The sequence below is a fragment of the Stegostoma tigrinum genome, chromosome 2 (assembly GCF_030684315.1).
Source record: "Stegostoma tigrinum isolate sSteTig4 chromosome 2, sSteTig4.hap1, whole genome shotgun sequence".
NCBI classification, from domain to species: domain Eukaryota; kingdom Metazoa; phylum Chordata; class Chondrichthyes; order Orectolobiformes; family Stegostomatidae; genus Stegostoma; species Stegostoma tigrinum.
Genome location: NC_081355.1, coordinates 53,198,007 through 53,225,887, shown reverse-complemented (window position 1 = coordinate 53,225,887; position 27,881 = coordinate 53,198,007). Strand labels below are relative to the sequence as shown.

Sequence of the window (27,881 nt, the reverse complement as noted above, 5' to 3'; positions counted from 1 at the left end):
AAGGATTGTAAGAATGGATTTGTTGGGAGATTCTGTTTGAGTAATTTACTTGAGTTTTTTGAAAAAGGGACTAAATTTATTCATAACCGTACTGCAATTGATGTCATCTACATGGACTTCAGTAGGGTTCTGACAGAGTTCCACGTGGAAGACTGGTCCAAAAGTTGAGTGCCCATGGGATCCAACGGAAGTTAGCAAACGGGATCCAAACTTAGCTTGCAAATGGAAGACAAAGGGTGACAATGGAGAGGTGCTTTTGTGATTGAAAGCTTACGAACAGTGGCATTCCACAAGGATCAGTGTTGGGACCCTAGCTGTTCATATGCATTACCGAGTTACGGGTGAATGCAGAAGATGGCATTAAGCCTGCAAATTAGATGAAAATTGATGTTGCTGATAGTCAGAAGGAATGGTGTAAGGCTACAGTCTGATATTGTTCAGCTGATAAACTGAGCAGAGCAATGGCAGATGGAATTTAATCCTGATAAATGCAAGGTGATGCAAGCTGGGAGGTCTAATCAATCAGAGAAAAATTTACACAATGAAAGTATTCCGTGGGGAACTACCAAGGTACGAAGGGACCTTGGTGCACAAGTCTATAGATCACAGAAGATGTCAGCCACGGGTAGACAGGACGGTGAAGGTGGCGTATGGGATGCTTACTTTCATTATCCAGGGCTTAGAATTTAGGAGCAAGAAGTTTTGTAACAATGTTATAAAACATTAGTTAGGCCACAGATGGAATACTGTGAGCAGTTCAGGTCTCCACTCTATTGGAAGGGTGTGATTACACTGAAGCGTGCAGAGGTGGTTCACTAGGAAGTTGCCCGAGACGAAGAATCTCAGTTATGTCCAGTAGGCCGGATCGGCTAGGTTTGCTCTCCCTGGAACAGAGGAAGCTAAGAGAGGATCTGATTGCTCATAGTGGCCAAGGTACAGCAGGCTGGGTGGTTTAGTTATGACAAACGCAGGGAAAGAACGGAGGAATGATATGCTCTTCGGAGGCTCAGTGCAGATTGAATGGGATGAATGACCTTGTTCTGCACTGTCAGGATTCTAACATTTTCTAAAAAAAAAGCAACTGGTTTGGACACATAATGCAACCTCCAGGGCAGGTGGGACCTGAGCCCAAACTTTGTAGCCCAAAAGGCAAGAACCTTACCACTGTGCCACCCAAGATCACTTGCAGCAAGTAACTTAGCACCATGTACAGCAAACATGAAAAATGGCACACTGGTATTTATTGCAAAGGAACTGCACGACAGGAATATAGAAGACTTGGTACAATTGTAGAGGGTTTTATGCAAACTGTATCTAGAACACTGTTCACACAGTCAGTCTCCATCTTTAAGAAAATGGTACACAGAAGGTTCACTAAATTGGCACCTGGGTTGAGGGGATTGCCTGATGATGAGAGGCCGAGTAAATTAGGCCCACATTGTACAGAGTTTAAGAGGCAAGAGAGGAGGAGATCTCATTCAGACATTCAAGTTTGGTAGAACGGTGGCTCATAGTATTGAGTTTATTTTCTATTTTCTTTCTCTCCTTTACTCTAATCTAACTTTTCTTCCTTTTGTTTTATGTACTGCATTTGGCTAACTGACCATCTCCATCATTCCTCTGTTTCTTTCCCAGATCTTAACATCCTATTGTATACAGAAATCCACTATTGGTACCACTATGGCTCAGTGGTTAGCACTGCTACCTCACAGCACCAGGGACCCGGGTTCAATTCCATCCTTGGGAGGATGAAGTTTGCACATTCTCCCATGTCTGCGTGGGTTTCCTCCCACAATCCAAAGATGTACAGGCTTGGTGGATAGGCCATGCCTGTTGTAGCCAGGAATGTCTGGGTTAGACTTGAAGACATGCAGCAGTAGGGGAATGAGTCAGGACAAGATGCTCTTTGGAGGGGCAGTGTGGACTTGTTGGGCCAAATGGCCTGTTGTCACATAGTCGGGATTCTATGATTCTGAGGGGGCTTGACAGGTTAGACACAAAGTGTTTCCCCTCGTCAGAGAATCTAAAACGCACATGCACAAAGGATTAGTGGCCAACCAATTAAGACTCGGGTGACAGAACACTCTAAAATAAAAATAAAAGCATCACAAGTCTTTGGAATTCCCTTTATGGAGGTTTACGGATGCTTCATTAATAAATAACCCCCTGCCTCGGCTGCAATTTCAGAATAAGGGGTCAAGCCCTTTAGGACTGAGCTTTGGGGGAATTTCTTCAATCAAGAGCATGGTGAATCTTTGGAATTCTTTATCTTGGAGGGCTGTAGAAGTTCAATCATTGAGTACATTCAAGAAAGAGATCAACAGATTTCTACATACTAAAAGATCAAAGGTCATGGGGATAGTATAGGAAATTGGTGTTGATATAAAGACCAGCCATGATCTTGTTGAATGGTGGAGCAGGCTCCCAAAGAATTATGGATCAAGTGATAAGCATCACAGGCAGGAAGGTGAAGCTGGAGCTGAAAACCTGTCACAATCACAATGAATGATGCAGCAGGTTTAATGGACTTTTTGTCTTGTCCTGCTCCTATCTCTTGTCAGAAAAGTAATACACATGCTGGTCTGATTAACTTGTATGTAAGACTGTTGTCTAAAAGTTGTTACATAAAGTATGTTTCCTTTGCTATATGCTAGTCCATTGTCAACATTTATGCAATCTACCTCTGCACAGCTGCTGGGAGGGGGGCTACATATGATGATCACAACATTTCTCTACCTGTTGTCAATATCCCATAAAATCAATTTGAGCGCACTAGGTAAATGACATAGCATGTGGGACTTGAACTTGCTTACAAAGAATGCCATCTCTTCCTCCAGTTGCTTCCTTAAGGAGATGTGTGGGATGCAGGATTTCACTTCATTCCAGTACCGTGACCAGCTTATATTCAAGGCCAGAATCTTGAAAGTTTTCCTCGCTTTCCTTTCATTCCACCCTGATGATTATTTTGTTATCTCCCATTTTAATCGTGCCCTTAAGAACCATAAACTGAAACTGAAGGACTGGGTATATAAAAGAACTGACATACAAACGCTGATCTTACAGACATGATTTTATTCATTTGGGGGTCAGAGGAAAATTTATTTTTACTATATACCTCTGCACTAATTTGGCCTTGGGCTTCTTCCTCTTTTCACTCCTGATCTGCCAGCAGATTAATATAGCTTTTGGAAGATGTTGAGCAATGGGGTCTTGAAGCTCCATTATATCACAACAGCATCAACAGGTTCAAATGGACCAGCCCATTCTGGTAGCCCATTTTTTAATGCTACATTTTAAATTCTTATCACGGCATTCTGAACTTCACAAGAATCTTGAGGTGCATTAATGTTCTGTAACTTTGGGAATTCTTTTTTTTAAAAAAATCTTGTATTTTTCAAAATCTGCGTGCATGACAATTTCTTCTTCCAGAAATCCTCAATCTTTGGCATTCCAAAGTTTGCCATATTCCAAAGTGATGTACTTATACCAGTGTAACATTTTCCTTTTGCGCAACATCCGATGCCATTCCACCCAGTCATTTAATGTTATGTTAAAAATTGTTCTGTTTGCAACTCAATATGCCATCTGCAAACCCATTCTCAAATCCAATTTTATATCTCTACCACTTCAGATTTAGCCTCAGAAATTCCTATACTTAATAAGATGCACATTTCAAGCTATGACATTTATAGTTCAATAAATTTATTAGAATTAGCTATGACATACTTGAACAAAAGGACAGATAACACAGAAGCTAAATTACAATGGGTGCCCAATTAACCACCCCTCACTTTCTTAGTCCTTAACTGAAAATTATAATTTATTTATCTTTTCCACATTCTGGACCCTGGGAGATGTTGATATCATGTAGTAGCTTTAAAAATGTATTTAAATATTTAAAATGTTAACCTCATCAAGTGACCTCCATCATGTCTTGCTTTCAAATAAACTGTGCTTGGTTAACTATTTCACACACAGGACTGAAAAAGAGAGAAAGAAAATCAGGTCATGAGCTAAATGTTGCTGAGCGAGATTCATTTTGGGATTATCATCACCATAACTAAAAACTAAAAGATTTATTGTGTGCTATCAGTAAAAATGTTAATTGTAATGCTACAAACATATAGACTCCAGTATTCAAATATCCAGTCACCCTACTTAGAAATTAAGATTCAAAAGGAGATATTCCAATTTTTATTTGAAATTAAAAGAACAAATTCAAAGCTACAGGTGATTTACATTCATTGAATATGATCACTTCCCAGGCAGTTGCAGAAATTTTGTGGATACAAACCAGATTGTATATATTGACACCCTATGCTCTTTCATTGAGAGATTTGCCCACTTAGGAAACAATTTGTTCCAAGTGTCTCTGTTGGAGGGGAGTCTATTTGTATGTAATTTCTTTGAAAATTAATTCAGAAAAGAAAAAGAAAAAATGAACACCAAATGTGGATCAGGTGGTTAGTTAAGGGAAGATAAATCAATTTTTGGGACAAGTTCCTATTGATCAAACTGTCCATAGGGATCCTTCTTGTTCTGTATGCCCCAAAAAATTCTAAATGGGAGATCAGATAAACCTAGCAAGTAAGTAACCATCATATGTAATACTAAACCAATGTCAACTATATGAAATCCTCATTTACATGCAGGAAGTGACACTTTTGAGAGGCAAACAAGTAGGCTAAATGAGTGTCTCATTATTGTCACACACAATTATCTTGATCAACCAACAGCCATTAGAAATTAGGTTTATTGTCACATGTATTCAAACGAGTGCAGTGAGACGTTTATGAAGCTGCCGCTTACAGTGCCATCTTAGGTACAAAGATAGCTTGACACAGATTCTGAGGAATAAATTAGAAAAATATAGAAATAAAATGTCCAGTATTACAATTAGGTAAAAAAAAGATAACTAGGTACAAATCTTAGGAATAAATTAGAATGCATAAAAAGTTGAGAATTACAATCCTTCCAAGCAGAGAAAAGGGAGCAAATGAGCCCATGCTGGGCCTCACCTCGAAGCTCTCAAGGCTAGGTAGCCACACAGACATCATCCTGGACATAGTCAATGCTGCCCAAGGATGAGAGGTAAGAAGAAAGCAGGGGTGAAAAAGAAACGTGAAAAGGAAAAAGAAAAGGAACAGTTGGAGCGGATGAGCTCCTGCTCTGGAGTTCTACTCTGCTGCCATCTTGAATTCTATATGCCTCTATCACTGTACCTTAACTGATTAATACATACCCCGTAGTGTTAATTACTGTTCAGACCATGCACCAAAAACAAACTATACATGGGATACTTCAATTTCCATATCCAAAAAAAAAGTTCTGTAATGTATTTGTTAACTATTAAGCACAGGCTGCCTGACCAGCCAATCAACACATGGTGAAAAAAAAATACAAAAATGGAAATAACTGCTCGGTACACTGTTTCTTGTCATTAATATAAACTGATTTGGATGCAAATTTAGGAGGTATGATTAGTAAGTACTCAGATGACACCAATAGACGTGGTGTAGTGGACTGTGAAGTAAGTTACCTCAAGAGTACAACTGGACTTTGATCAGCTGGACCAACGGGCTGAGGAATGGCAGAAAGTTTAATTTAAATAAATGTGAGGTGTTGCATTTTGGTAAGGCAAACCTGGCCAAGACTTAGACAGTTCATGGTAGGAACCTGGTTGAGTGCTGCTGAACAAAGAGAGGCCTGGGGTACAGGCCCATAGTTCCTTCAAAGTGGAGTCACACATAAACTGGGTGGTGAAGGCAGCATTTGGCACTCCTGCCTTCATTGGTCAGAACACTGTTGGGATGTCACATTGTAGCTATCCAGGACATGGGTCAGATCACTTTTAGAATACTGCATTCAATTCTGGTCACTCTATCGGAAAGATGTTAAATCTGAGGTGGTGCAGAGAAGATTTATAAAGGATGCTGCCAGGACTGCAGGGTTTAAATTATAGGGAGAGGCTGAATAGCTGGGGCTTTCCACCCCCAAGAACATAGGATGCTGAGGGATGAAGTTATAGAGGTTTATAATATCGTGAGGGGCCAAGGTCTTTTCCCCAGGGTACGGTAGTCCAAAACTAGACAGCATAGGTTTAACGTGAGAAGGATAAGATTTTAAAAAGCACCCGAGGGTGACATTTTCATGCAGAGGGTGGTGCGTGTATTGAGCAACCTCCCAGTAGTGGTACAGGCAAGTACAATTATAACATTTAAAAAATATCTAGATGGATATATGAATATGAAGAGTTTAGAAGGATACAGGCCAAATGCTAGCAAAATGGGAAAGATCAGATTGGGATATCTGGTGACCATGGAGGATGTGGACCAAATGGTCTGTTTCCATGCTGTACGACCGTATAACTGACTTGACTTCATTCTAACTAGTCTGTCTCAAACAAACACACGTCTATGATAGCATGCTGAGAGCAGCTGCAGCCCAGTCTTCATAAAAACACATCAGTCTCTCTGAACATGATGAGAACACCTATCAAGGAGCAAACCAAATCTAACATGACAAACATTTTTGTAGAGCAACAGATCCATCATTTGTCTGCAACCATACAGAAATGCAACAAATAGAATGACATGCAGTTCAGAATGAGTCATCAGCCTTTAGAAGCTCAACAGATTTATTGCATGTAACAAAACTTAACATGCTATGTGCAAATCCAAGTAAACCTAGATCGCCTAACAGATCAGACATAGCTGCATAGCCCCAACAGAGTCAGGAACATTGGCAGACCATTAACTAACTGGTGAAAAGGTAGTTACTCCACAGATGTCACCCTTGACTAAATGTGCAATGTAGCAAATAAGTGCAAAAGACCACACTGATTCACTTGGCTAAAGATGCAGGCAAACAATCATTCTACATTATCTCCACCAAAAATCTCAACCATTAAAATATATCAAATTTCTAATCAATTTGATTCACTTGTGACCTGAAGAGGTGATTTAAGGGCACATGGCAAAAGAATTACAGGTTCCAATAAAATTTGACTAAATGCAAGAATCCACAAAACAGATCGAGCTATTCCTCCACTTAGCCAAGTTGCCTTGTGCAGGTGGAACAATGAAATTTAGTAGACACAGAATGCAGCTATATCCCATTCAGCCATTTGATCAGCAAAATCATTAAGTAGCCACAGTAAGGCCATCAATAATCAATTCAAGTTCTGAAAAAAAAAACACTTGGCTTCAGATTTCATCTCAGGCTTGGGCTGAGGAACTGAATGCCAGAGGAGAGCCAAGAGTAGATTGCTCAAACATCATGATGCACAGCTCTAGGTCAATGGAGCTTAAAAGGCAAAATTCTCTAGTGGCTGCTCTTGTAACTAAAGATCTAGATAATGACATGTTGGCCAGCAGTCAATCACCACAACTCTAGGATACTGCTGTGAGTTATTTCAGAAAGTATCCTCAGTGTAATCACATCCAGCTGCTTTAATGACTTTCCACTGAAAAAGCAGGGCTGATCAGTATTGAATCCAGCGTTCATCACCAGACACAGCTCATTCCATAATGAAGGAGGCCATGGTCTGTGATGGCTGAATTTGGACTCAAGTGCCAAGAAATATTCATAACACAATGCTGGGTTTTGTGAATCTCCAGTTAAAGGAAACTCTGGACTTCAATGGAGTCATTATTTCCAAAGTTTCCTGTCATCAAAAACCTACCTTGATCAATCAAATTAAAACCTTGAAAAGGCCAAATAACAGAGTTAACATTCTGATTACACCAAGATCTCCATCACCTCCTAAAGAATGAGCTGAAGGTGCTCATAATACTCATTCACCTGAAACAAGGGCATCTTGACAACAGTAGCCTGTGGTAGTGCACCCAACTCGCAACTATTTGCGATGTGACTGTATGATGTACTATCTACAAGATGCTCGAGAATAATATGTCTGCAGAGTCAGTTTGGCTTGAGGTCAGGGACAAGAAAGGACCAGTCACTTTGTTGGTTTTTTTTTAAAAAAACAGACCCCCTAATAGTTGCAGACAAGTGGAAGAGCAGATTGGGAGGCAGATACTGGAAAGGTGTAGAAGTCACAGGGTTAGTCATGGGTGGCTTCAACTTTCCAAATATTGATTGGAAAGTTTTTAGCTGTAATAGTTTAGATGGAGTGGATTTTGTCCAGTGAGTTCAGGAAGGATTCCTGACATGGAGGCCACTTTGGATTTGGTGCCTGGCAATCAACTGGGCCAAGTGTTAGACCTGTTGGAAGGAGGGCATTTTGGCGGTAGCGATCATAACTCTGTTACTCTTACAATAGTCATGGAAAAGGATAGGTACATACTGCAGGGTAAGGTTTATAATTGGAGGAAGAGTAATTAGAATTCTGTTAGACGAGAACTGGGCACATAAATGGGAACAGATGCTGTCAGGGAAGAGCACTATTGAAATGTGGAGATTGTTTAAGGAATATATACTGTGTGTGCTTGATATGTTTGTCCCTAGCAGACAGGGAAGATGCAGTAGAGTGGGGGGGGAAGCCTTGGTTCTCAAGACAGACAAATGACTGGTTAAGAGGAAGAAGGATGCTTATATAAAGGTTTAGGAAGCAAGGAACGGAAAACGCTCTAGAGATACACAAGTCATCCAGGAAGGAGCTGAAGAAAAGGCGTAGGAGAGCTATAAGAGGGCAGAAGAAAACCTTGGCAGATAGGATCAAGGAAAACTCCAAAGGCTTTTTACACATACATGAGGAATAACGGAATGATCAGAGAAAGGGTAGGGCCGATCAAGGATTGTAAAGGGAATTTGTGCTCAGAGCCTAAAGAGATAGGAGAGGTCCTTAATGAATACTTTTCTTCGGTATTTACAGCTGAGGGGGACCTAGTTGTAGGGGAGGACAGTGTGAAACAGGCTGATATGCTAGACGAGGTTGATGTTAGTAAGGAAGATGTACTAGGTATTTTGGAGGAACTCGAAGATAAACAAGTCCCACAGGCCTGATGGGATTTGTCTAAGGATTCTATGGGAAGGGACAGAAGAGATTGCAGGGCCTTTGGCAACGATCTTTTCATCCTCACTGTCCATGGATATAGTGCCGGAAGTTTGAACAGTGGCAAATGTCATTCCCTTGTTCAAAAGAAGAGAAGAGGGATAACCCCGGTTATTACAAGCCAGTTAGTCTTACGTCAGTGGTGGGAAAATTACTGGAAAGGGCTCTAAAAGATAGGATTTATGTTCACTTGGATAGGCACAGTTTGATTCATGATCATCAGCATGTGTTTGCCAGGAGTAGATCATGCCCCACAAACCTTATTGAATTCTTTGAAGAGGTGACCAAAACACGTGGATGAAGGTAGCGCAGCGGATGTGGTATACGTGGATTTAAGTAAGGCGTTTGATAAGGTTCCTCATGGTATGCTCATGCAGAAGGTAAGGCAGCACGGGATGGGGGAAATGCGGCAGACTGGATTCAGAATTGGCTGACTCTTAGAAGATAAAGGGTGATAGTGCACGGAAAATATTCAGCATGGTGCTCAGTTACAAGTGGAGTAACAAGGATCAGTCTGGGTCCTCCACTATTTATGATTTTTGTAAATGATTTGGATGAGGGAGTAGAAGGGTGGATTAGCAAGTTCGCGGACGATAGGAAGGTGGGTCGAGTTGTGGATAGTGCGGAGGGCAGTTCTAGGTTACAAAGGGTCATTGAGAGGATGCAGAGCTGGGCTGAGAAGCGGCAGATGGAATTTAACTCTGAAATGTGTGAGGCGATCCATTTTGGAAAGACAAACTTGAAAGCAGAATACAGGGTAAACAAAGATTCTTGGCAGTGTCAAAGAGCAGAGGGATCTTGGGGTTCATGTCCACAGTTCCCTGAAAGCTGCCACTCAGGTGGATAAAGTTGTTAAGAAGGCATATGGTGTGTTAGCTTTCAATAATAGAGGGATCGAGTTCAAGAGCCGTAAAGTTATGCTCCAGCTACACAAAAGCCTGGTTCGGCCACATCTGGAGTATGTGCCCTGTTCTGGTCGCCCCTTTACAGGAAAGATGTGGAAGCATTAGAAAAGGTGCAAAGGAGATTTACCAGGACGTTGCTTGGAACGGAGGGAAGGTCTTAAGAGGAAAGGTTGAGAGCGCTACGGCTTTTCTCTTTAGAATGATGAAGGATGAGAGGTGACTTGATAGAGGTGTACAAAATGATCAGAGGTATAGATAGAGTGGACAGCCAGAGACTTTTTTCTAGGGTAGAGGTAGCTATTATGAGGGACCATAGTTTTAAAGGTGAGTGGTGGTAGATAAAGAAGAGACAGAAGTAGTTTCTTTAATCAGAGTGTGGTCCGGACGTGGGATGCATTGCCAAAGAGGGTAGTGGAGTTGGCTTTGTTAGGGGCATTTAAGCGGCTACTAGATAGGCATATGGATGACTGTGTAAGGTAGGGGTGAAGGTTAGATAGACTTTAGGATTGGGGTAAAAGTTCGGCACAACATTCTGGGCCGAAGGGCCTGTTCTATGTTGTACTGTTCTAAGTTCTATGCTCGACAGCAACAGCATCTTCCAGCCCCACATTCTCTTTCACTACCAACAGCAATCACTGTCCAGTCCTCTTCAAGTTGAAGACTGAGATAGGCATAGTAGTCACTAATTACTGTCATTAGATCAATATCGTGTGACGATGCTGTAGCTTTCAGAGGTTGCTTTGTCCTGGTTTCTATTAAGAGAGATTGAATGAGAGGTGACGAGCTACCTGCTGAAGCCCACTCGAATAAACAACTTGGATTGTTTTTAAAATGCAACCTGAATGGGTGTGGCCAGCTCGCTCAGATCAGGATTTCTAGATTTTGTTTTTGTTTCGCGTAGCATCAGAAGCTATTGGAGTCTCAACAGAGCTGGGAGCTTCAATGTCTCCTGGCTGCTACTCTCTCTGAATTTTCTCAATGTTTTTTCCTCCTGGATTAGAGAACTGCACATGAGAATCTGTGTCTGAACTTTCCTTATCTGCCAAGGGGTGAGTTTATGGTACCTTACTATATTGGAACAGTTAATTAGTAATAGTTATTGTATCTATTATTCTGTTAAGTTTCCAACAGAGTTAAGTTATTCTAAATTCATCATTGGTTGTAATTTAACTAGTGTTCAAATCGATTGTTTAACAGCAAGTAGTTGATCAGTCACACTGCATCTGGACCAGGCACTTCACATTTACTTTTAAAAACAGAAAAAAAGCAAGGGTCTAGGCTACCTTCTCAAAATATTTTGCGGGATCTTGTATGGATTGTAACACTTCAAACTATCTTCCATCATCATCAATCCCTGTACCATAATCCACTGCCTTGAAATAATTAAGCTGATAACAACTGCAATAAGAACAATTAACAAAGATTAACAATAAATGCCTGTCAGTACTCTGTATCCAATGAGTATTAACCAAAGATGTGTGTTTCGACACAGGCAGAAAGAAAGACATCAGACCCAATAAAAGGTGACCAGTTTCAAACTTTACACAATCTTGATATCGCTTTTGATCCCTCGGCAAGATTTTGACTGTGTATCGGTGCCGTGACTAAGGCTGCCCATTTCAACATTTGTACCATACCGACTGTCTTCTCCTTAGCTATTCTGCTGCTTAAACTCTCCTCCAGATCGTTGTTACCTCGAGTCGTACAGCACAGAAACAAACCCTTTGGTCCAATTCATCCCTGCCGACCCAAGTTTCCCAAACTAAGCTAGTCCCTCTTGCCTGTAGTTGACCAACAACCCTCTAAACCTTTCTTAGTCATGTACCTGTCCAAATATCTTTTAAATGTAACTGTACTGGCATCTACTGCTTCTTCTGGCAGTTCCTTTCACATACAAACCACCGTAAGAAAAAGTAGTCCCTTTTAAATCTTTCTCCACTCACCTTAAAAATACATCCCCTAGTTTTGAATTCCCCAACTGGACGGAAAAGATACTTGCTATTCATTTTATCCATGCCACTCATGATTTCCTAAACTTCTATAAAGTTACCCCTTCACTGTAATGTATAAGATATCAACGTTTATTTCTCCAGAGTTCCACAGCCTCCAGGTCTTTCTCCACATCTCTCCCATCTCCTGTGGTTCCACATTTGGATGATTTCATTTATCTTTGAAGCTGAATTGCTTCAGAATATCTTTTAACTTTACCTGTCGAGGCCATCCCATATCCCCTTTATGCCGTCCTGATATCCCTCCTAAAAAAATGCCCCTTCACCCCTTATACTCTCCAAAGAGATTCACTTGAACCCAGTTGAATATACCTAACAAATGCCTCCATCTTATTCGTAATCAAAGCCACAATACATCTTTATTCACCCATTGTTCCCTACTACTACTACTACCATCCTTATCCTTCACTTTAATAGGAACATCCTGCTTCTGAACTCTCGTTATCTCAATTTTGAAAGCCTCTCACTTGCCAGTTGTCCCTTTACCTGCGCAGTCTACTCCAATCACCATTTGAAAGTTCCTTCTCATACTGTCAAAACTGACCACGCTCCAATTAAGAACTTTAATTTTTATGGAAGGCTTATCTTTTTCCATAACGATTTTAAACCGAATAGGATTATGATCACTGGTTCCAAAGTGCTCCCCCACTAAAACTTAGTGACTTGCCCTACTTCACTTCCCAAGAGAAAGTCAAATTGTGCTCCTTCTCTAATATACATCTACACATTGTCGAAGAATATTTTCTTCGACACGTCGAACAAATCCCTCCCTATCCAACCCCATGTTTGGAAAATTAAAGTACCCAACTTTTGCAACCCTATTAGTCTTACAGATATCTGAGATCTCTCAGATTTGTTCTTTAGTCTCCTGCTGACTACTGGGATGGCCTATAGTACAATCCCATCAAGGTGATCATCCCCTTCTTTTGAGTTCAAACCATCCATCTTTATTGGACGATTCCTCAGAAATATCTTAAGTACAGCAGTGATGTACAGCAGAAACACCACATTCCCTTTTCTCTTGCCTCCCTTTCTATCCTCCCTATATCTAAACCCGTGAACATAGTGCTGCCAGTCCCATCCCTCCCTCAGCCATGTTTCTTAATAGCTATGATGTCTCAATCCCACGGTCCCATAAATGCTCCAAGTTAATCGCCCTTACTTGTCAGACCCCTTGCATTGATATAAATGCAATTTAATTCTTCAGAGTTACTCGTTTTCTGACATGCTCGTCTAATTAACTTGCTCTCTAGCCTCCGAAACATCATCTCTCTTCTCAGAATCTCAGCAGCCCCTTCCCTACCAATTTAAATGTTGCTGAATAGCACTAGCAAACCTCACCACTAGGATATTTGTCCCCCTCCACTGAAACGTGTCCCTTTTCAAAAGGTCTCTTCTACTCAAGAGATCTCAAATGATCCAAAAATAAGTCAGAATCCTCGCTAACTGTGCCATCTCTTCTACCACTGATTTAATCGGCCCTATCTTCCTTGACCTACACTCACTAGCACATCACACAGGGAGTAATCTAGAAATTACTACCAGGGAGATAACAGGCCATCATGAATTCACTCTCATGGCTGCAGAATCACTTGTCCAATCCCCTGACTGGAAAGTGCCCTATAACAATTGTTCGTTTGAAGCCTGACAATTCCCACTTAACAGAAGATTCATTTTTGGTGCCCAAGATCTGGCTGCCTCTGCTATTTTCCTCTGAGAGACTATTCCCCACCAAAAGTACCCAAATATGTTTGAGAAAGGAATAGCCACAGGAGGCTAAACCTTCCTACCTCTCCTGTCATTCACCCATCTACTTGTCTGAACCACGTCTCTAAAGCTACTGTCATATTCTTTGCCTCTGTGTGCTCCTCAGTGACTCCAACTGCCTCTCCAGCCAATCCAAGTGGCCTGATGAGTCGCATTCCAACACATTTTCTGCAGACTTAGTCTCCAGGTACACAGTCGACTGTTCCCTCATCTCCCACGCCCAACACGAGAAGCATACTATTCCATTGACTGAAAGAATTGAGCTTTAAGAATTTGTTTGATGTAGACTTGTCTAAAAAGACACACACTTTTCTCAAATCCAGCACATGAAGACTGATTACTGTTGACACCTATGCTAAGAGAACTTAAGGCCTAACAGGAGCAGCTCTAAATACAATTTAACTGTACCCATATACTCCTGACTCGGCTCCCACATTCAAAACTTGAGGCCATCTACATCAATGAATTGGATATGGGGATGAAATGTAATGCTTCCAAGTTTTCAGATGTAAAAGCTAAAGTCATAAGCAGGATATCAAGATACTTGAGGGAATTTGGAGAAGCTAAAATAAATGGGCAAAAATTTGGCATATGAAATACAGGGTAAAGAAATATGAATCATATTTTAGTAAGAAAATAGGAATACAAGCTATTTCTGATGGTAGACCGAAAGGGGCTAAAGAATGTCTTTGTTCGAGTCATTGCATGTTCACAGCTAACAACTAAGGTAAACTTTTATTACAAGAGGAATTGAATGTAGGAATATGCAGATGTTTTACTACGATTTACTGCAGCCTTCGTGAGACTATACTTGAAGTAGTGAGAGCAGGTTTGGTCTCCTTACCTATACGTGCCAGTGAGAGCACACAGCAAAGGATCACCAAACTAATTTCTGAGATGATGGGGCTGACCTTTGGAGTTAGCATTCAATAGACTAGGTTGTTTATTTGCAAGTTTTAGAAGAATGAGAGATGATCTCAGCCAAGCTCAAGGTACAGCCTGGCTGGGAAGGCACTTGACCAAGTAACAGAGTGTCAAAATAAAGAGCAAGCCAGTTACAATTGAGATTTTTTGTTTTTTCCATTCACAGGATGAGGGCATTTGCTGGCTAGGCTGGCATTTACTGCCTATCCCTAAAGGACAATTAAGAGTCAACAACATTGCTATGGGTCAGGAGTTACGTGTACACTAGATGAAGTAAGGGTGGCAGTTTGCATCCCTAATAAGGATATGAATGAAGCAGAGGGGTTTCCCTGGCAATTGATAACAGATTCACGGTCATATTTAGACTCTTAATTCCAGATTTTCATCAAATTCAAATTCGACTATTCACCAAGGTGGGATTCAAATCTGAGTCTCTGGATTAACACAAAAGCAATTGCAGAAGAACTCAGCAGGTCTGACAGCATCTGTGCTGAGAATGTAGAGTTAAGGTTAAGGTTTCAGGCCCATCAACCCTTGTTCAAAACTTCAGTGAGGAAGGGTCACTGGACCCGAAACGTTAACTCGGTTTTCTCCTCCACAGATGCTGCCAGACCTGCTGAGCTTTTCCAGCAACTTTGTTTTTGTTCCTGATTTACGGCATCCACAGTTCTTTCGGTTTTCGTTCAGTTCTGATCTGTTGGTCATGGGATCTTTTGACTGTAAATTGCATGTTGGTTCTGTCATTTAGCAGTCATGCAGTGCTGTGCAATTGCTTCACCACAACAGGCACATTCCTTCATGTGTCTGGTGCTGTTTCCAGCATAGTCTTCCTGCACTTCTCATTGATCCAGTGGCCGTCCCAGACCGGCAAAAGATCAGTAATTAAATTTCTCAAGTTATACAGGATTTCACCTGAAGTGATAGACAAATGAGATTTTTTTTTCCTGAAAAAGCAATGTAGTCTTTCATTGTTTTTCCCCACAGAAGTTCCATTAGTAAGAACTTAACTACACAAAATATAGTTTTGCTTTCTAAGACTGTTCTCAGCAATGACTATCAAATGGATGATCGCAAGTTGGCTTAAACTGAATCATAGATCATATAATCCCTAGCAGTGTGGAAACAGGCCATTTGGCCCAACATGTCCACACCGACCAACAGAGCATCCCACCCAGACCCATCCACCTAATCTACATGTCCCTGAACACTATGGGCAATTTAGCATGGCCAATCCACTTAACCTGCACATCTTTGGACTGTGGGAGGAACTGTTGGAGCACCCAGTGGAAACTCACGCAAACACAGGGAGAATGTGCAAACTCCATCCATTTGTCTGAGACCAGAATTGAACCCAGGCACCTGGCACTGTGAGGCAACAGAGCTAACTACTGAGCCACCATGCCGCTCCTAAAATGGAGTCAGTAGGATTCGAACTTGTGTGGGAGAATCCTGTGAGATTGCAGACTCATTGCCTTAGCCACTCGGCCACAACCACAGGCTCCAATCTTATCTTCCCCACCCTTCTCCTGGGTGAAAACCAATGTGAAGTACTCATGTAGGATCTCAGCCACACCCTCTGCCTCCAAGCACAAGTTCCCCCATTCATCGTTATTAAAACAAGAACTAAGAAGACAATTTCATGTTGAACAGATTAGTCCAATTAGCTTTAATCCAATAATTGATATCAAGTAAACATTACGAGGCATTCTATGCTTAAAAACAAAACCACAAATACAATGTGTGGAGTACTGTACAAAAGATATCCAGAAATATTTGCATAACACTGCTTAACAGAAGCATTTATTTCTATCAAAACCTGTATCCAACTAAGGTGCTCTCGAAATTTGCACAGGCAGACAGAAAATTAATCAGGATTGTGTTGGCATTCACACAACACTCATCCTGTGAAGTACTAGACAGGAGAATTTTGTTTATTTATAACTCTTGCATTTAAAAACAAACATCAATCCTCCAAGAAAGCTGCTCAATAGTTGAAATTATTTTTAAAATTACATTGGACTTCACTAAAGATTGCTTCATTTATTGGTACTGCATCATTCAGATTTTTATCCAGCGTGTACAACCGCACACGCAAAAGTTTATCTCTACTGTTTCCTGAGAGGCAAGCATTTGGGACACTTTCAAAACAGCTAATTTGCTGTAGAATTATGACGTGAGCATATCAAAAATGTAACTTATCAAATCTCGACTCATTAATCAAAGCATGTGTTAAATTATATTTGTACATGTGCTGTCTTGCAAGTAACTGAACTCGCTATTTATTCACTAGAAGTAATCCAAGGAGTAACTAAATTGTACAAACCATATGGGTTAAATCACTGCTGTGCCATGTCAGACTGTTGTTAGATCACTAGAACAGGCACTAAAATTGTTGCCACACGTGGATTCACAGCTTGAAAAAAGAAGTCAGCATGGGATGTTACTCACGACCCCAAGTGTCATTCGAGATCCCAGATATCCCAAAGCACTTCAGTCAATAAGTTACCTTTTGAAATGCAAATTACTTAATGTCATTGTTTAAGAAAAAGCATCAAGCAAGGCCCTATTAACAGCAATAAGTTAATGGCCACTTCTTTTTCTCATGTTTGTGACATTGATCAGGATAACAGGAGCAACTCATGATATTTTTTGAAGTATCATTATATGGGAACTTTTACATACACTTGAGGGGGAAGACAAGGCCTCAATTAAATGTTTCATGCAAAAGCTGGCAGCTCACAGTGCAAAACTCTCTCATATTGCATTCAAGTGTTAGGCTATATTGTTATTCACACTCAGGAGGCCGGAAACCTGAACACAACCTTTTGACTCAGAGGTGGAACAATAGCTAATTGAGCCACAGCAGAGTGATAAGTTAAAAATACTAGGAAAAAAAACAGTAGAATTTTACTTGGTCTCAAGGTTCTTTGTGACAGAACTAACTGCCAAATCGCTGTTAAGGCTTGCATCTGTACAACAGCTGGACAAGACATCAGACAAAATAACAGGTCATTTCTTCAAGAATCAGACAAAAAAGTGAATGAGGAAAATACATAGAACTTGGAGTATTAATCTAAAAGTCAGACAAAAATAGACTCTCCATTTGTACTAGAAGTCCAAGAAAACTACTCCAATATTACACAGGGTACAAAATATTTCCAGAACCAAAAAATTTAATTCAATATTGTTTAAGCAAACACCAATCGAATGAAGAGTTGCTGGTGAATCTGTATGTAATATTAATTTGGATCTAAGCCTATGCTTTCAAACACGCGTAATGTGCATACACCAAACAACCAGAACATGTGATAAAAAATTGCTTAAAATAAAAATCGGCTAGTTTAAACAAAAGTTAAGCTTTATCCAAAATTATAAAAAAGTTCCTTAACATAGGTAGTTGAAATTAATTTCAGGAAACCTGTCTCTTCACGACAGAAATACACTTGAAATGGCTTTTAATACAGAGAACATGCTAATTTCTACAAAAACACATTACAGGTAGCAAGGGTAGGAATGTGCTGTTACAAGTCAGGCTAAATTTGACAGGAAAAGGCACAGACTTTCTCACATAGGTACCAAATTTAAAGTCACAGCTGAATATGCAATACAAATGACTAAATGAAGAAGCCAAGCTGGGAATGGTCTACTGAGCCCCAATAATCCAACAAGATCCCAAGTCTGATTAAACTAATTGATCTGAGATGAGGGAGAAGAAAGAAATAAAAGCAAGAGCGTGTGCGTGTGGAGAGAGAGAGAGCACGAGAGAGAAGTAGAAGAAAAGTAATGAGTTAATAAAGGCAGGGAAAAATATCCAAGTTAAAATGTTAAAAGAACCATTGTAGAATAGCTCTTTTGATTCAAGATTTCTCCAGAGTTAATTTTATTTCAAGATGACATACCTAGTAATAAGACAGTGAAAAAAACAAAACATCTTGCAGCAAATTACATTGCACATCATGCTAACATTTCCAAGTATTCACAGTCACTTATGCAGCAATGCATAATGGCTATTTCTCAGCAAAGCGACACAATGGTCAATAAAACTATTTCTCCAAGTGGGGGAGGTTTGGAACATTGCAGCAATAGTCCATTTGACATGCTCTGTCATTCTATATCATGGCTGATCATCTAACACAATACCATAGATCGTGGTGATGTTAGAAATCAATCTTTTGACTTTACTTGATGACTGAGCTTCCACAATTCTCTGGGGTAGAAAAATTCTAAAAATTCACCATCCTCCAACTGAAACAATTCCTCATCTTAGTCCTAAATGATTTCCATTTTATTCTAAGACTGTGCCCGGTCCTAAACCTAATTGCCAAGGGAAACATCGTTTCTGCAGAATCTATCAATCCTTTTAAGAATTTGCTTCTATGAGATCACCATACATTCTTCTGAACTCTAAAAAATGTTGTTATCTCCTTAACCTCTCCTCCTCAAACAATCCCATCATTCCAAGAGTCAGGTCAGTGAACTTTCCCTATACTACCTCCACGGAATGTATATCTTTCCTTTGACAAGGGGACCAGAACTGCACTCAACATTCCAGTGTTCTACAGAAGTGAAGCAAAACTTTTGTTTGTTTATGTAAACCTTCTTGTAATAATGGCTAACATACAATTTACCTTCTGAACTGCTTGCAATATCTGCAAATCAGCTTCAAGTGACTTTTGAACAAGGCCATCCAGATCCTAGGTCATCACTGTCCAATCTCTTAACATTTAAGAAACATTCTGCACCTTTGTTCCTCCTAAAGTGGTTCAATTCACTTCTCCACTTTTCACTCCAATATTCTACTTGTTAAGCTCCTGCTATTCATAAACTTGTCTAAATCCCCTTGGTGCTCCTTTCCATCCAGTTCACAACTCACATTTCCACCACTTTTTTTTTTAGGGCCTGCTGAAGTTGGAAGCATTAAAATTTGACTCACATCCAACCCATCAGTATAGATTGGTGGCAGCTATGGCCCAAACACCGATCTAGGCATATCCCACTGGTCACACCCTTCCAACCTAAGATGGGCCCACTTATTCCTACTCTCGACTTTCACCGGTTAAGCAATTCTCCACACTGCTCAGTATATTGCTCACAATTCCAAACACTTCAATTTGTTAACTAAACACCTGTTTGGGACTTTATGAAAAGCCTTCTGAAAAGCCAAATACATCATATCAACTCGTGTCACCTCATTAACTCTTTAAGCATGTTACTAACAAAGAAAGGAGCCTCAAGTTTGCCAAACATACACATTCCCTTCATAAATCCAAGTTGATCTGTCCAATCAGATAAATATTTTCAAAGTATCCAGCATATTCACATGATTTATAATGGGAAAGAATATCATGTAGAATATTCAAAAAGTTTTCCAAACAATGTCAAAGCATCCAAAATCCGCCTTAACATGCAAATGAATATAGTATTTCAGACAGTGTATCACTATCTCAATTATGCCTCGAAATAGCAGCACAGTGTAGGTGCTCAAAGCCTGAAATGATTTTCTGATTCAGGGAGAATATTATCTATTGATCCAAGCCAAATAAAAATGCATGTCATTGGACTGTGACAGTCTCAATAATCCAATGGAGCTCTGCCATACTCATGAACACTAGAAGGTTCATCTGACTGTAGATTTGCTGCTGACACCAGAGATTTATCTCATTCATCTCCAAGCAATTTGAAAACAGCACCTTTAAACGACAGGAAGGGTTCCTAAAATAAACCATTCCTAACATTCCTGGATGCAGATCATGAGCAAATATCACCATAGGAACAATGCACTCATCAATAACAAGAAACAAAAAACATAGTTTGTACAGACTTTTCAGCAGCATCAAGGGTAATGGGTTTCAATAGATTCAAACAGCCAGTTAACTCAAAGAAATCAAGAATCAAAGTATTATTGTGCATCGTTTGTTTCAGGAACCACATGACTCAACTTTTAACAATGAAACAAATGACAGCTTTCTTGGCTAGCAAGTTGAGTACCAATGCACTTTACCATACACGAACCAGAACTTGGACGTATGTGGTATGTTTGGAAGGAATAGGTCAATTTGGACCTATGATTCGTCTTGGCTCTGTGCACAAGTCAATAATTAGTCCTGAATGCCATTATCACTGTATTGTCATAAGAATGGTAGATGAACTAGCTTACTTGTTCAGCAATTTTAACCGCCTGCATCACAGGATAAAGAACAATGCAACTTAAACTGTACAGTGTTTAAAAAGCCAATGAGCAACTTACCAACTACTGATTCTGAGCTTTAATACTGAAATGTATAAAAAAAGGTTAAAATTATAGAATCAGATTCTCAAACATGACCTGAATAAATCTTGACTACTAGATCAGAATACAGAAAGAGAATGTCAAGATGATTATTGTGTTTTCCTGGAGTTTCTTGGATTAATGCTGACAATATAGAGATCGGTTTCATCATATAGGTGTCAGTCACAGCTCATTCTCATCTCCAGGGGCAAAAGACTGATCGCAATCCCACTCCAGAGACCTTAGCACATCATCCAGGCTGACACTTCAGTGCAGTACGGTGGAGATGAAGGAGGCATCTTTTAAATGAGATGTAAAAAATCAGAGGTCTCCTCTGAGTGAATGGATTTAAGAAGCTATCCTAAGGTGTTTTTTGTTTAAAAACAGGCTGTATTTTCTGTATTACAATAAATATAATTTATTGGCTGTGTGGTGTCAGGGACCAAAGGATTTGAGAAGTGATATATAAACTTAAACACTTCACACTGCAATGATTTTACTAGACCAATGTTCAGAAATTGTGGTGTTCTTGTCCACACATACCATGACAGTCTACAAGTAACCACAAAAAGTGATCTTGGCTGCCAACAGTTGAATCACAATAACCATTCCCATCATAATTATGACATTAATACGTAGTGCCAATTCAGATGGATTCAGAACAGATTGAGCATTCAAAATGGAGTATCCATAAAGCACTATGGGCCATCAGGAGCAACAAGAGTTATATTCAAAAAACTATAAATGCCAGAAGTGCGTATCCCTTATTCCACCATTACCATAAGCCAAACTAATTCTAGTTCCATAAGGGTACAGAGCATGCCAGGAGTACCATAAAGGAGGAACTAGAAAGGAGTCAGCAGCCTAGTGAAGCAACCAGACCAGACTACATGCATGTCAAAGAGCAGAAGCAATATGCCATAGACCACACAACCAACTTACGAAATCAAAGTTCTGCAGTCCTGTTATCAGACACGAATGGTGATAAGCAATTAAACAACAGGTGGAGCTGCACAATGTTGGTACAGTTCAACAACTCTGGAAGGATGAATCAAGACTCTTAGCTAGAAGTAACATGTAAATGATCCAACTTGGCAATCTCCTGATGCGCCCACCATCACAGATTTTGGTCTTTAGTCAACTCAATTCATTCCACTTCATAGTCAACACAAAGTGCTCTTGACACTACATAAAACAAAGGCTTTTTGTGTTGACAAGCCCCAACTTGTGAAGGTTAGTGGACCATAACTAGTCCTGTCCCTAGCCAAACTGGCCAAGTCCAGCCAGCAAACTGACATTTACCCAATAACATGGAAAGTCACGCAGCTATAACTTGGCCATAACAGGCAGAAGAAAAGTCAGCCTATTTAATTATACTGCCAGCTTACTCTCAATTGTCAAGGAGCTGGAAAATGTTATTAGTGAGGGAATGTTGCTATCAAGCAACCTATGTCCTAATTGGGTTCAGCTAAGGCCATTCAACTCCACAGGACATTACAAGCTTCAAGTAAATACAGACAAAGAGCTAAGGGCGATAATGACTGTCGTTAATATTAAATTTAGAACCGAGTAAACCCTCACGAAAACTGAAAGCAATAGGAATTAGAGGGAAAGTCTCCACTGGTTGGGTCATAATAGCATAAAAGGAAAATTGCTGTGGCTATCAGATGTCAACTTCTCAGTTCTATGTCCCATCTTCAGCTACTTTATTGAAAAGGTCAAAATGCGTGGAAATTCACTAATGATATCCCTGCGTTCAGTACCATTCACAACACCTCAGATAACAAGGTATAGAGCTGGATGAACACTTCAGGCCAGCAGAGGAGCAGGAAGCCTCATCCAGCTCTACACCTTGTTATCGAAAATTGTCCAGCATCTGCAGTTCCTACTCCCTCAGATATTGAAGTTGTTTGTGGCTGCATGCAGCAAGACCAGAACAATACTTCCCACTGATCGATCCAAGCCTGACTAATGTTTGCACCATACATGTGCCAGACAAGTACCATCTTGAACAAGAAAGGGAAGCTAATATCTCCCTCACTGAACACCGACTACCAAACTGGGAGAGATTTACCACTAACTAGAAAATATTGTGGCTACAAGAGCTGGAAGTCTTATGGCAAGTGGTAATGTTCCATCTCTAGGTTGAAGTCCCAAACCAGGACTTAATGGCAAGGAAGAGGCACTCACAACATGGTCAAACAGGTCAAATACCAACTTGCAAATCACTGCATCATATGCCTTTATCAGGGGAAAACCAGGAGAGATTCTAGTCAAAAGTCAAAATCAATAGCATTTACAAGGGTCACTTCATTGATACTTTAGTAACCTTTTTGATTTCAATGAATTTGCTAACAGATGATCTTATCCAAAAGAAACATATGTTATCCAAACCAGGGAATCGATTTGCATTTCTAGTTGACTCATTTTTATCCACTTTTGTCATAATGTCAAATGTTTCAATACTCAGTCTTTTCATAGTAGTTTACAAATGAGACATTAATTTGAGAAAGTCTAGGCTTTGTTCCAAATTTGTTATGGATGCTTAATAAATTATTATAACAAAACAAAAATCAACAAGTAAAAGCAAAAGCAAAGGCCAAAGATGGGCAGGTTCAGTGGACTGGCCTTGTTAAATTATCCCATAGTGTCCAGGGATAGTGTGTTAGATGTATTTACCATTAGTAAATGTAGGGTTATGGGATTTTTTCTTGGTGGGGGCAGGGTCTGAGTGGAATGCTCTTCGGAAGGTCGTGCACTCGATAAGCCAAAAGGCCCCTTTCTGCACTGTAGGGATTCCATGGTCATATGGGTCATTTGCAGTTCTGAGCCTTTTGCGCTAAGTCAAACAGGTTTAAAGAATAACGGACTATTGCATATAAGAAATAATTTCTTCTATTTCACTAGCAGTGAACTGTGTATCACCATCTTCAGCTACTTCACCGTCAGGATGGCACACCAATATACTGGTCTGTCCACGTCCACACTGCACAAAGTTGAAGAAACAAAATCAAAACAGATGTTGGTGAAGCAACTTATGGACTACTATGTACAGTTCTGGTTGCCCTTAGGAAGGATATCATTCAGTAAAAATTTACCAGGGCATTGCCAGGACTGGAGGGTTTGAGTTTATAAGGATTGGACGGACTTCCCCACCACCCCCACCACCACTGGAGCCTAAGAAGTTGAGGGGTGTCATTACATAGATTTGTAAATTCATGTGGGGCATAGATAATGCAAATAGCAAATGTCTTTTCTCTCAGGCAGGGGAATTCAAAACTAGAGGGTGTATTTTTAAGATGAAAGAAGAAAGATTTAAAAGTGATCGGAGGGGCAAATTTTTCACACAGAAGGTGGCTCGTACATGGAATGAACTACCAGATGGACAGGTACATGAATAGGAAAGGTTAAGTGGGAAATGGGCCATACACAGGCTGGTGAAACTATTTTAATTTGGAAAACTTAGACCGAAGATCTGTTTCCGTAACTCTATGGAGACGTTACTTTTAAATTGTTACTGCACATAAGTTCATTAAGCTTTTCGTTTCAACTTCCACGAGCTTTACACTGGTAAAGGAAATTTTTAGGCCACCTTTTGACAAACACAAAAAAATTACAAAAAGTTATACATCATACCAATTAAAATTCCTCAAATATTTCACCCAAAAAAAATTTAAAAATCATTTCGGACTGCAATTTTTCTCTGATATTTAAGTTACTTCGCTCTAGCTGCATTTCACTTTCTCCTGCTTTAGCTGTTTACTTCGAATGGCAATCAGGCATCGAAGGAGGACTAACAATCTCTACTCCGGGCATCTTTTGAAAAGGTTACACATTTAAAACTACTATATAACCAACGCCCTCATATCTCTCTACAACTAATTGCAACACTTTCGATTCTGAAATATGACAAAGCAAGCAATCAACGTCGAACCACGCCCTCAAAACGAAAACTGTCTCTTCAAATCTCAGACTCCGAGTTAGGACGTGATTAAAATAAATTCTCTTAACCTTCCATGCCAGTTTTCCAGGGCGCGAATGAATTTAAAGCGAATTTCAGCGAACCACCCTTACCATCCCCCAACCCCCACGTTAGCAATGAAAATCGTGTAGTGTCTTCAAAAATGTTGAAATTTTATTGTAAAACTGAATGCAAAGTGTGATGTACGTTTTGGTTTGATACGAAATGAATGCGAATTCCTTATGTTCACGATTAGCTTTAGAAAATTCCACTCCACGTTTATCAGAAGGTTATCTGAAACGGTCGGCCGACAACTCCGAAAAAAAACTACTGCATTTACTGGCTATGTTTCGTCCACACGATTTTATCATGACATTTGCCCTCCAACCACCTTTAACGCCATATTTTGGTTTAAACGTCTAACGTAGTGGCTTTCTTCCCTTCCTTCACGCTGGGCGTGTGGAAGGAAACGTTTACAGAAGTAGTAATGCGACCAACTCGGTTTTACGTTAAATCGAAAAAAATGTTCCACTTAAACCTTCCCTTTCCGAACGGTACAGCAGAGCGAAAGTCACTACTTCTAATTAAAAATGAGAATGCATTGATTTACATAGTCTCTCCTATCTAGACTTACCCATGTGCTATTACAGTGTAGATATTGCCTCATCAATTCCATACTTTTAATCATTATTTCCTCAAATGATTTTAAAAGGTTTCCGAAAGATCATGCCATTAGAAATACTGACATATACGCTTCATATTTAAAACTACATTTAGACACCCTTTCCCCTCCTCAATTACTCAGAATGTATCAAATACCTAACACTCAGAAGCCCAAGACGCACGACACATCGCGGTCTATATCATCTTTGCACCACGGCTCTTACCCAGCTACCCCCGTGTTGTACTTCACGGTTTTCCAGGGGGTCCCACTGTAGTAGTTTCCATTGCTGGAGCTCAGCATGTAATTTATGCCGTAAGTGCTCGCCTTGTTCTCCCTCTTCCTCCTCCCTCCTATCACCAGGCTCTTCAAATTGTTATTATGGTAGTTGTTATTCTTCACAAAGTTGTTCCCACTCCCACCACCATTCATCTCGGTGAAATTGTGACTGAAGTACGAGCCGTTGCTGACTTTAGTCCTTCCCGAAGAGGAGAAAGAGGAGGAAGAACAGCATGAAGACGATGATGAAGAGCTGCCGGTACCGGATTCAGGAGAAGGGGACGAAGATGAGGATGACGAGGCTGAAGATGATTTCTGCAATCCCCTGCGAACATCCCCATTGCCGGAGGCCGAGCTAGGCCCCATCCCCATGTCGGGGCCGGCGGCCAGAGGGCCTAGAGTCCGATGTCCGGCCCCTGAGGCCGGGCTGCTGGAGGGGGCAGCGGGGCCGGAGCCGCTGCTGGTGAGGTTGAGGTTGCTACCGCCCCCGCCACCACCATTGGGTTTGCTGTCCAGTGCTGGCGAGTTTAGATGTAGCAGATGATGGTGACTTGAATTGCCTCGGATTCCTTGAGAGGTTTCCCAGATTTGCATCCACAACGCATTGGCGGGTCCCTTCTGTTCCGGCTGAATCCAAGCCACCCGCGGATCCATTAAATGGTGATCGCTCTCTCCACGCACACTCACAAACCGAGGAAATCTCTCCCACAAAAAGACAAATTACCTGACTATTCACTAGAACTAGCCTGAGACAGATAAACCAGATTTTCTTTGCTTACTTGACTTGCTTTTCTTGTTGCTTCAAACTATTTCTGTAGTCTTCAAATATATAAACTAAAAGCCAAGACCGGTTTCTGTACAAAAAAACTAACGCTAGACTTTAACAATATGGCGCCTCCCCTGAGCCCCGGCCCCCACTGCGCATGCGCGCAGATTTTTAAACTCTTCGCCCGGCCTTGCCCGTAGGAGCGCGCACGCGCGTCTCTGCCGCCTGGGCCGGCGGTTGGGCATGCGCGTTTACCGCGCACAGCGCCGCTGCGAGCGTAGAGGGCAGTAGTTGGAGCCGGGAGAAGCGTTTGATTCTCGCACTCCTCTTGTACATCACTCCATTGACTTCAGTTGAAAGAGGTGATGATCCTGCGCTCAGATTTGCGTTATTCTAACATCCCCAAATTCCGACTGCCCAAACAGCTAGTTCCTAAATAAATGCAAATTCTAAAAGAATTAAAATTCGACTTTTCACGTACGTATTCGACATTGTGCTCCAAAATTGTGAACACAATGGGATAAAAACCTTCCTCCGTTGCAGTACTGATAAGTACTCTTCCATGTTGAACAACACTTGGAAGCAGCACTGAGGATGGCGAGGGCACAAAATATACTCTAGATGGAGAATTTCAATGTCCACCATCAAAAGTGACGTGGAAGCAGCTGAGATAACAAGGTGCAGAGCTGCATGAACACAGCAGGCCAAGCAGCATCAGACAAGCCGGAAATCTGACGATTCGGGTCTGGACCTTTTTCAGAAAAGTTGGTTGGGTCTGCTGCAGGCGATGAGGGAACCAATAAGAAGGAAAAAACATACTCAACCTCATCTTCATCAACCTGGCTGCAGATGCATCAGTGTGGGTCACAACTGCACATTCCTTGCAGAGTAAAAATTCCACTTTCACATTGCAAATGCCCTTCATTGTGGCACTAATACTGTGCTAAATGTGATAGACTTCAAACATATCTAGCAACTCAAGACTGAGCATTCATGAGGTACTGTGGACTATAAACAGGAGCAGCATTGCACTCTAACACAATTTTCAACATCATGGCCTGGCATAACTCCCACTCCACCATTACAATCAAGCCAGGGGATTAGTCCTTAGGAGAAGCACCAGGCTTACCTAAAAATGAGGGGACAAATGATGAAGCTACCAAATATGACTACATGTATCAAACCACTATAACCAGCAAGTAATATACATCACTAAGCAATCCCACAACTAATGGATTAGATTTAACCTCTATAGTCCTGCCACATCTAGCAGTGAACAGTGGTAGGCAGTTAAACAACTCACTGGAGGAGGAAACTCCACAAAT

General features: G+C 40.7%; 1 protein-coding gene across 6 annotated transcripts in view; it reads right to left on the bottom strand.

The window, feature by feature from the left end:
* The window catches only part of tent4a (terminal nucleotidyltransferase 4A), a 91,609-nt gene extending 64,915 nt beyond the window's left edge, over window positions 1–26,694 (bottom strand). For all 6 annotated transcript variants that reach the window (XM_048562297.2, XM_048562307.2, XM_048562316.2 and 3 more), the window contains exon 1: window positions 25,738–26,694. In XM_048562297.2, the coding sequence (XP_048418254.1) occupies window positions 25,738–26,444 (707 nt within the window). In that variant the 5' untranslated portion in view covers window positions 26,445–26,694. The remainder of the gene's footprint in view (window positions 1–25,737) is intronic.
* Window positions 26,695–27,881: the final 1,187 nt, after the last annotated feature.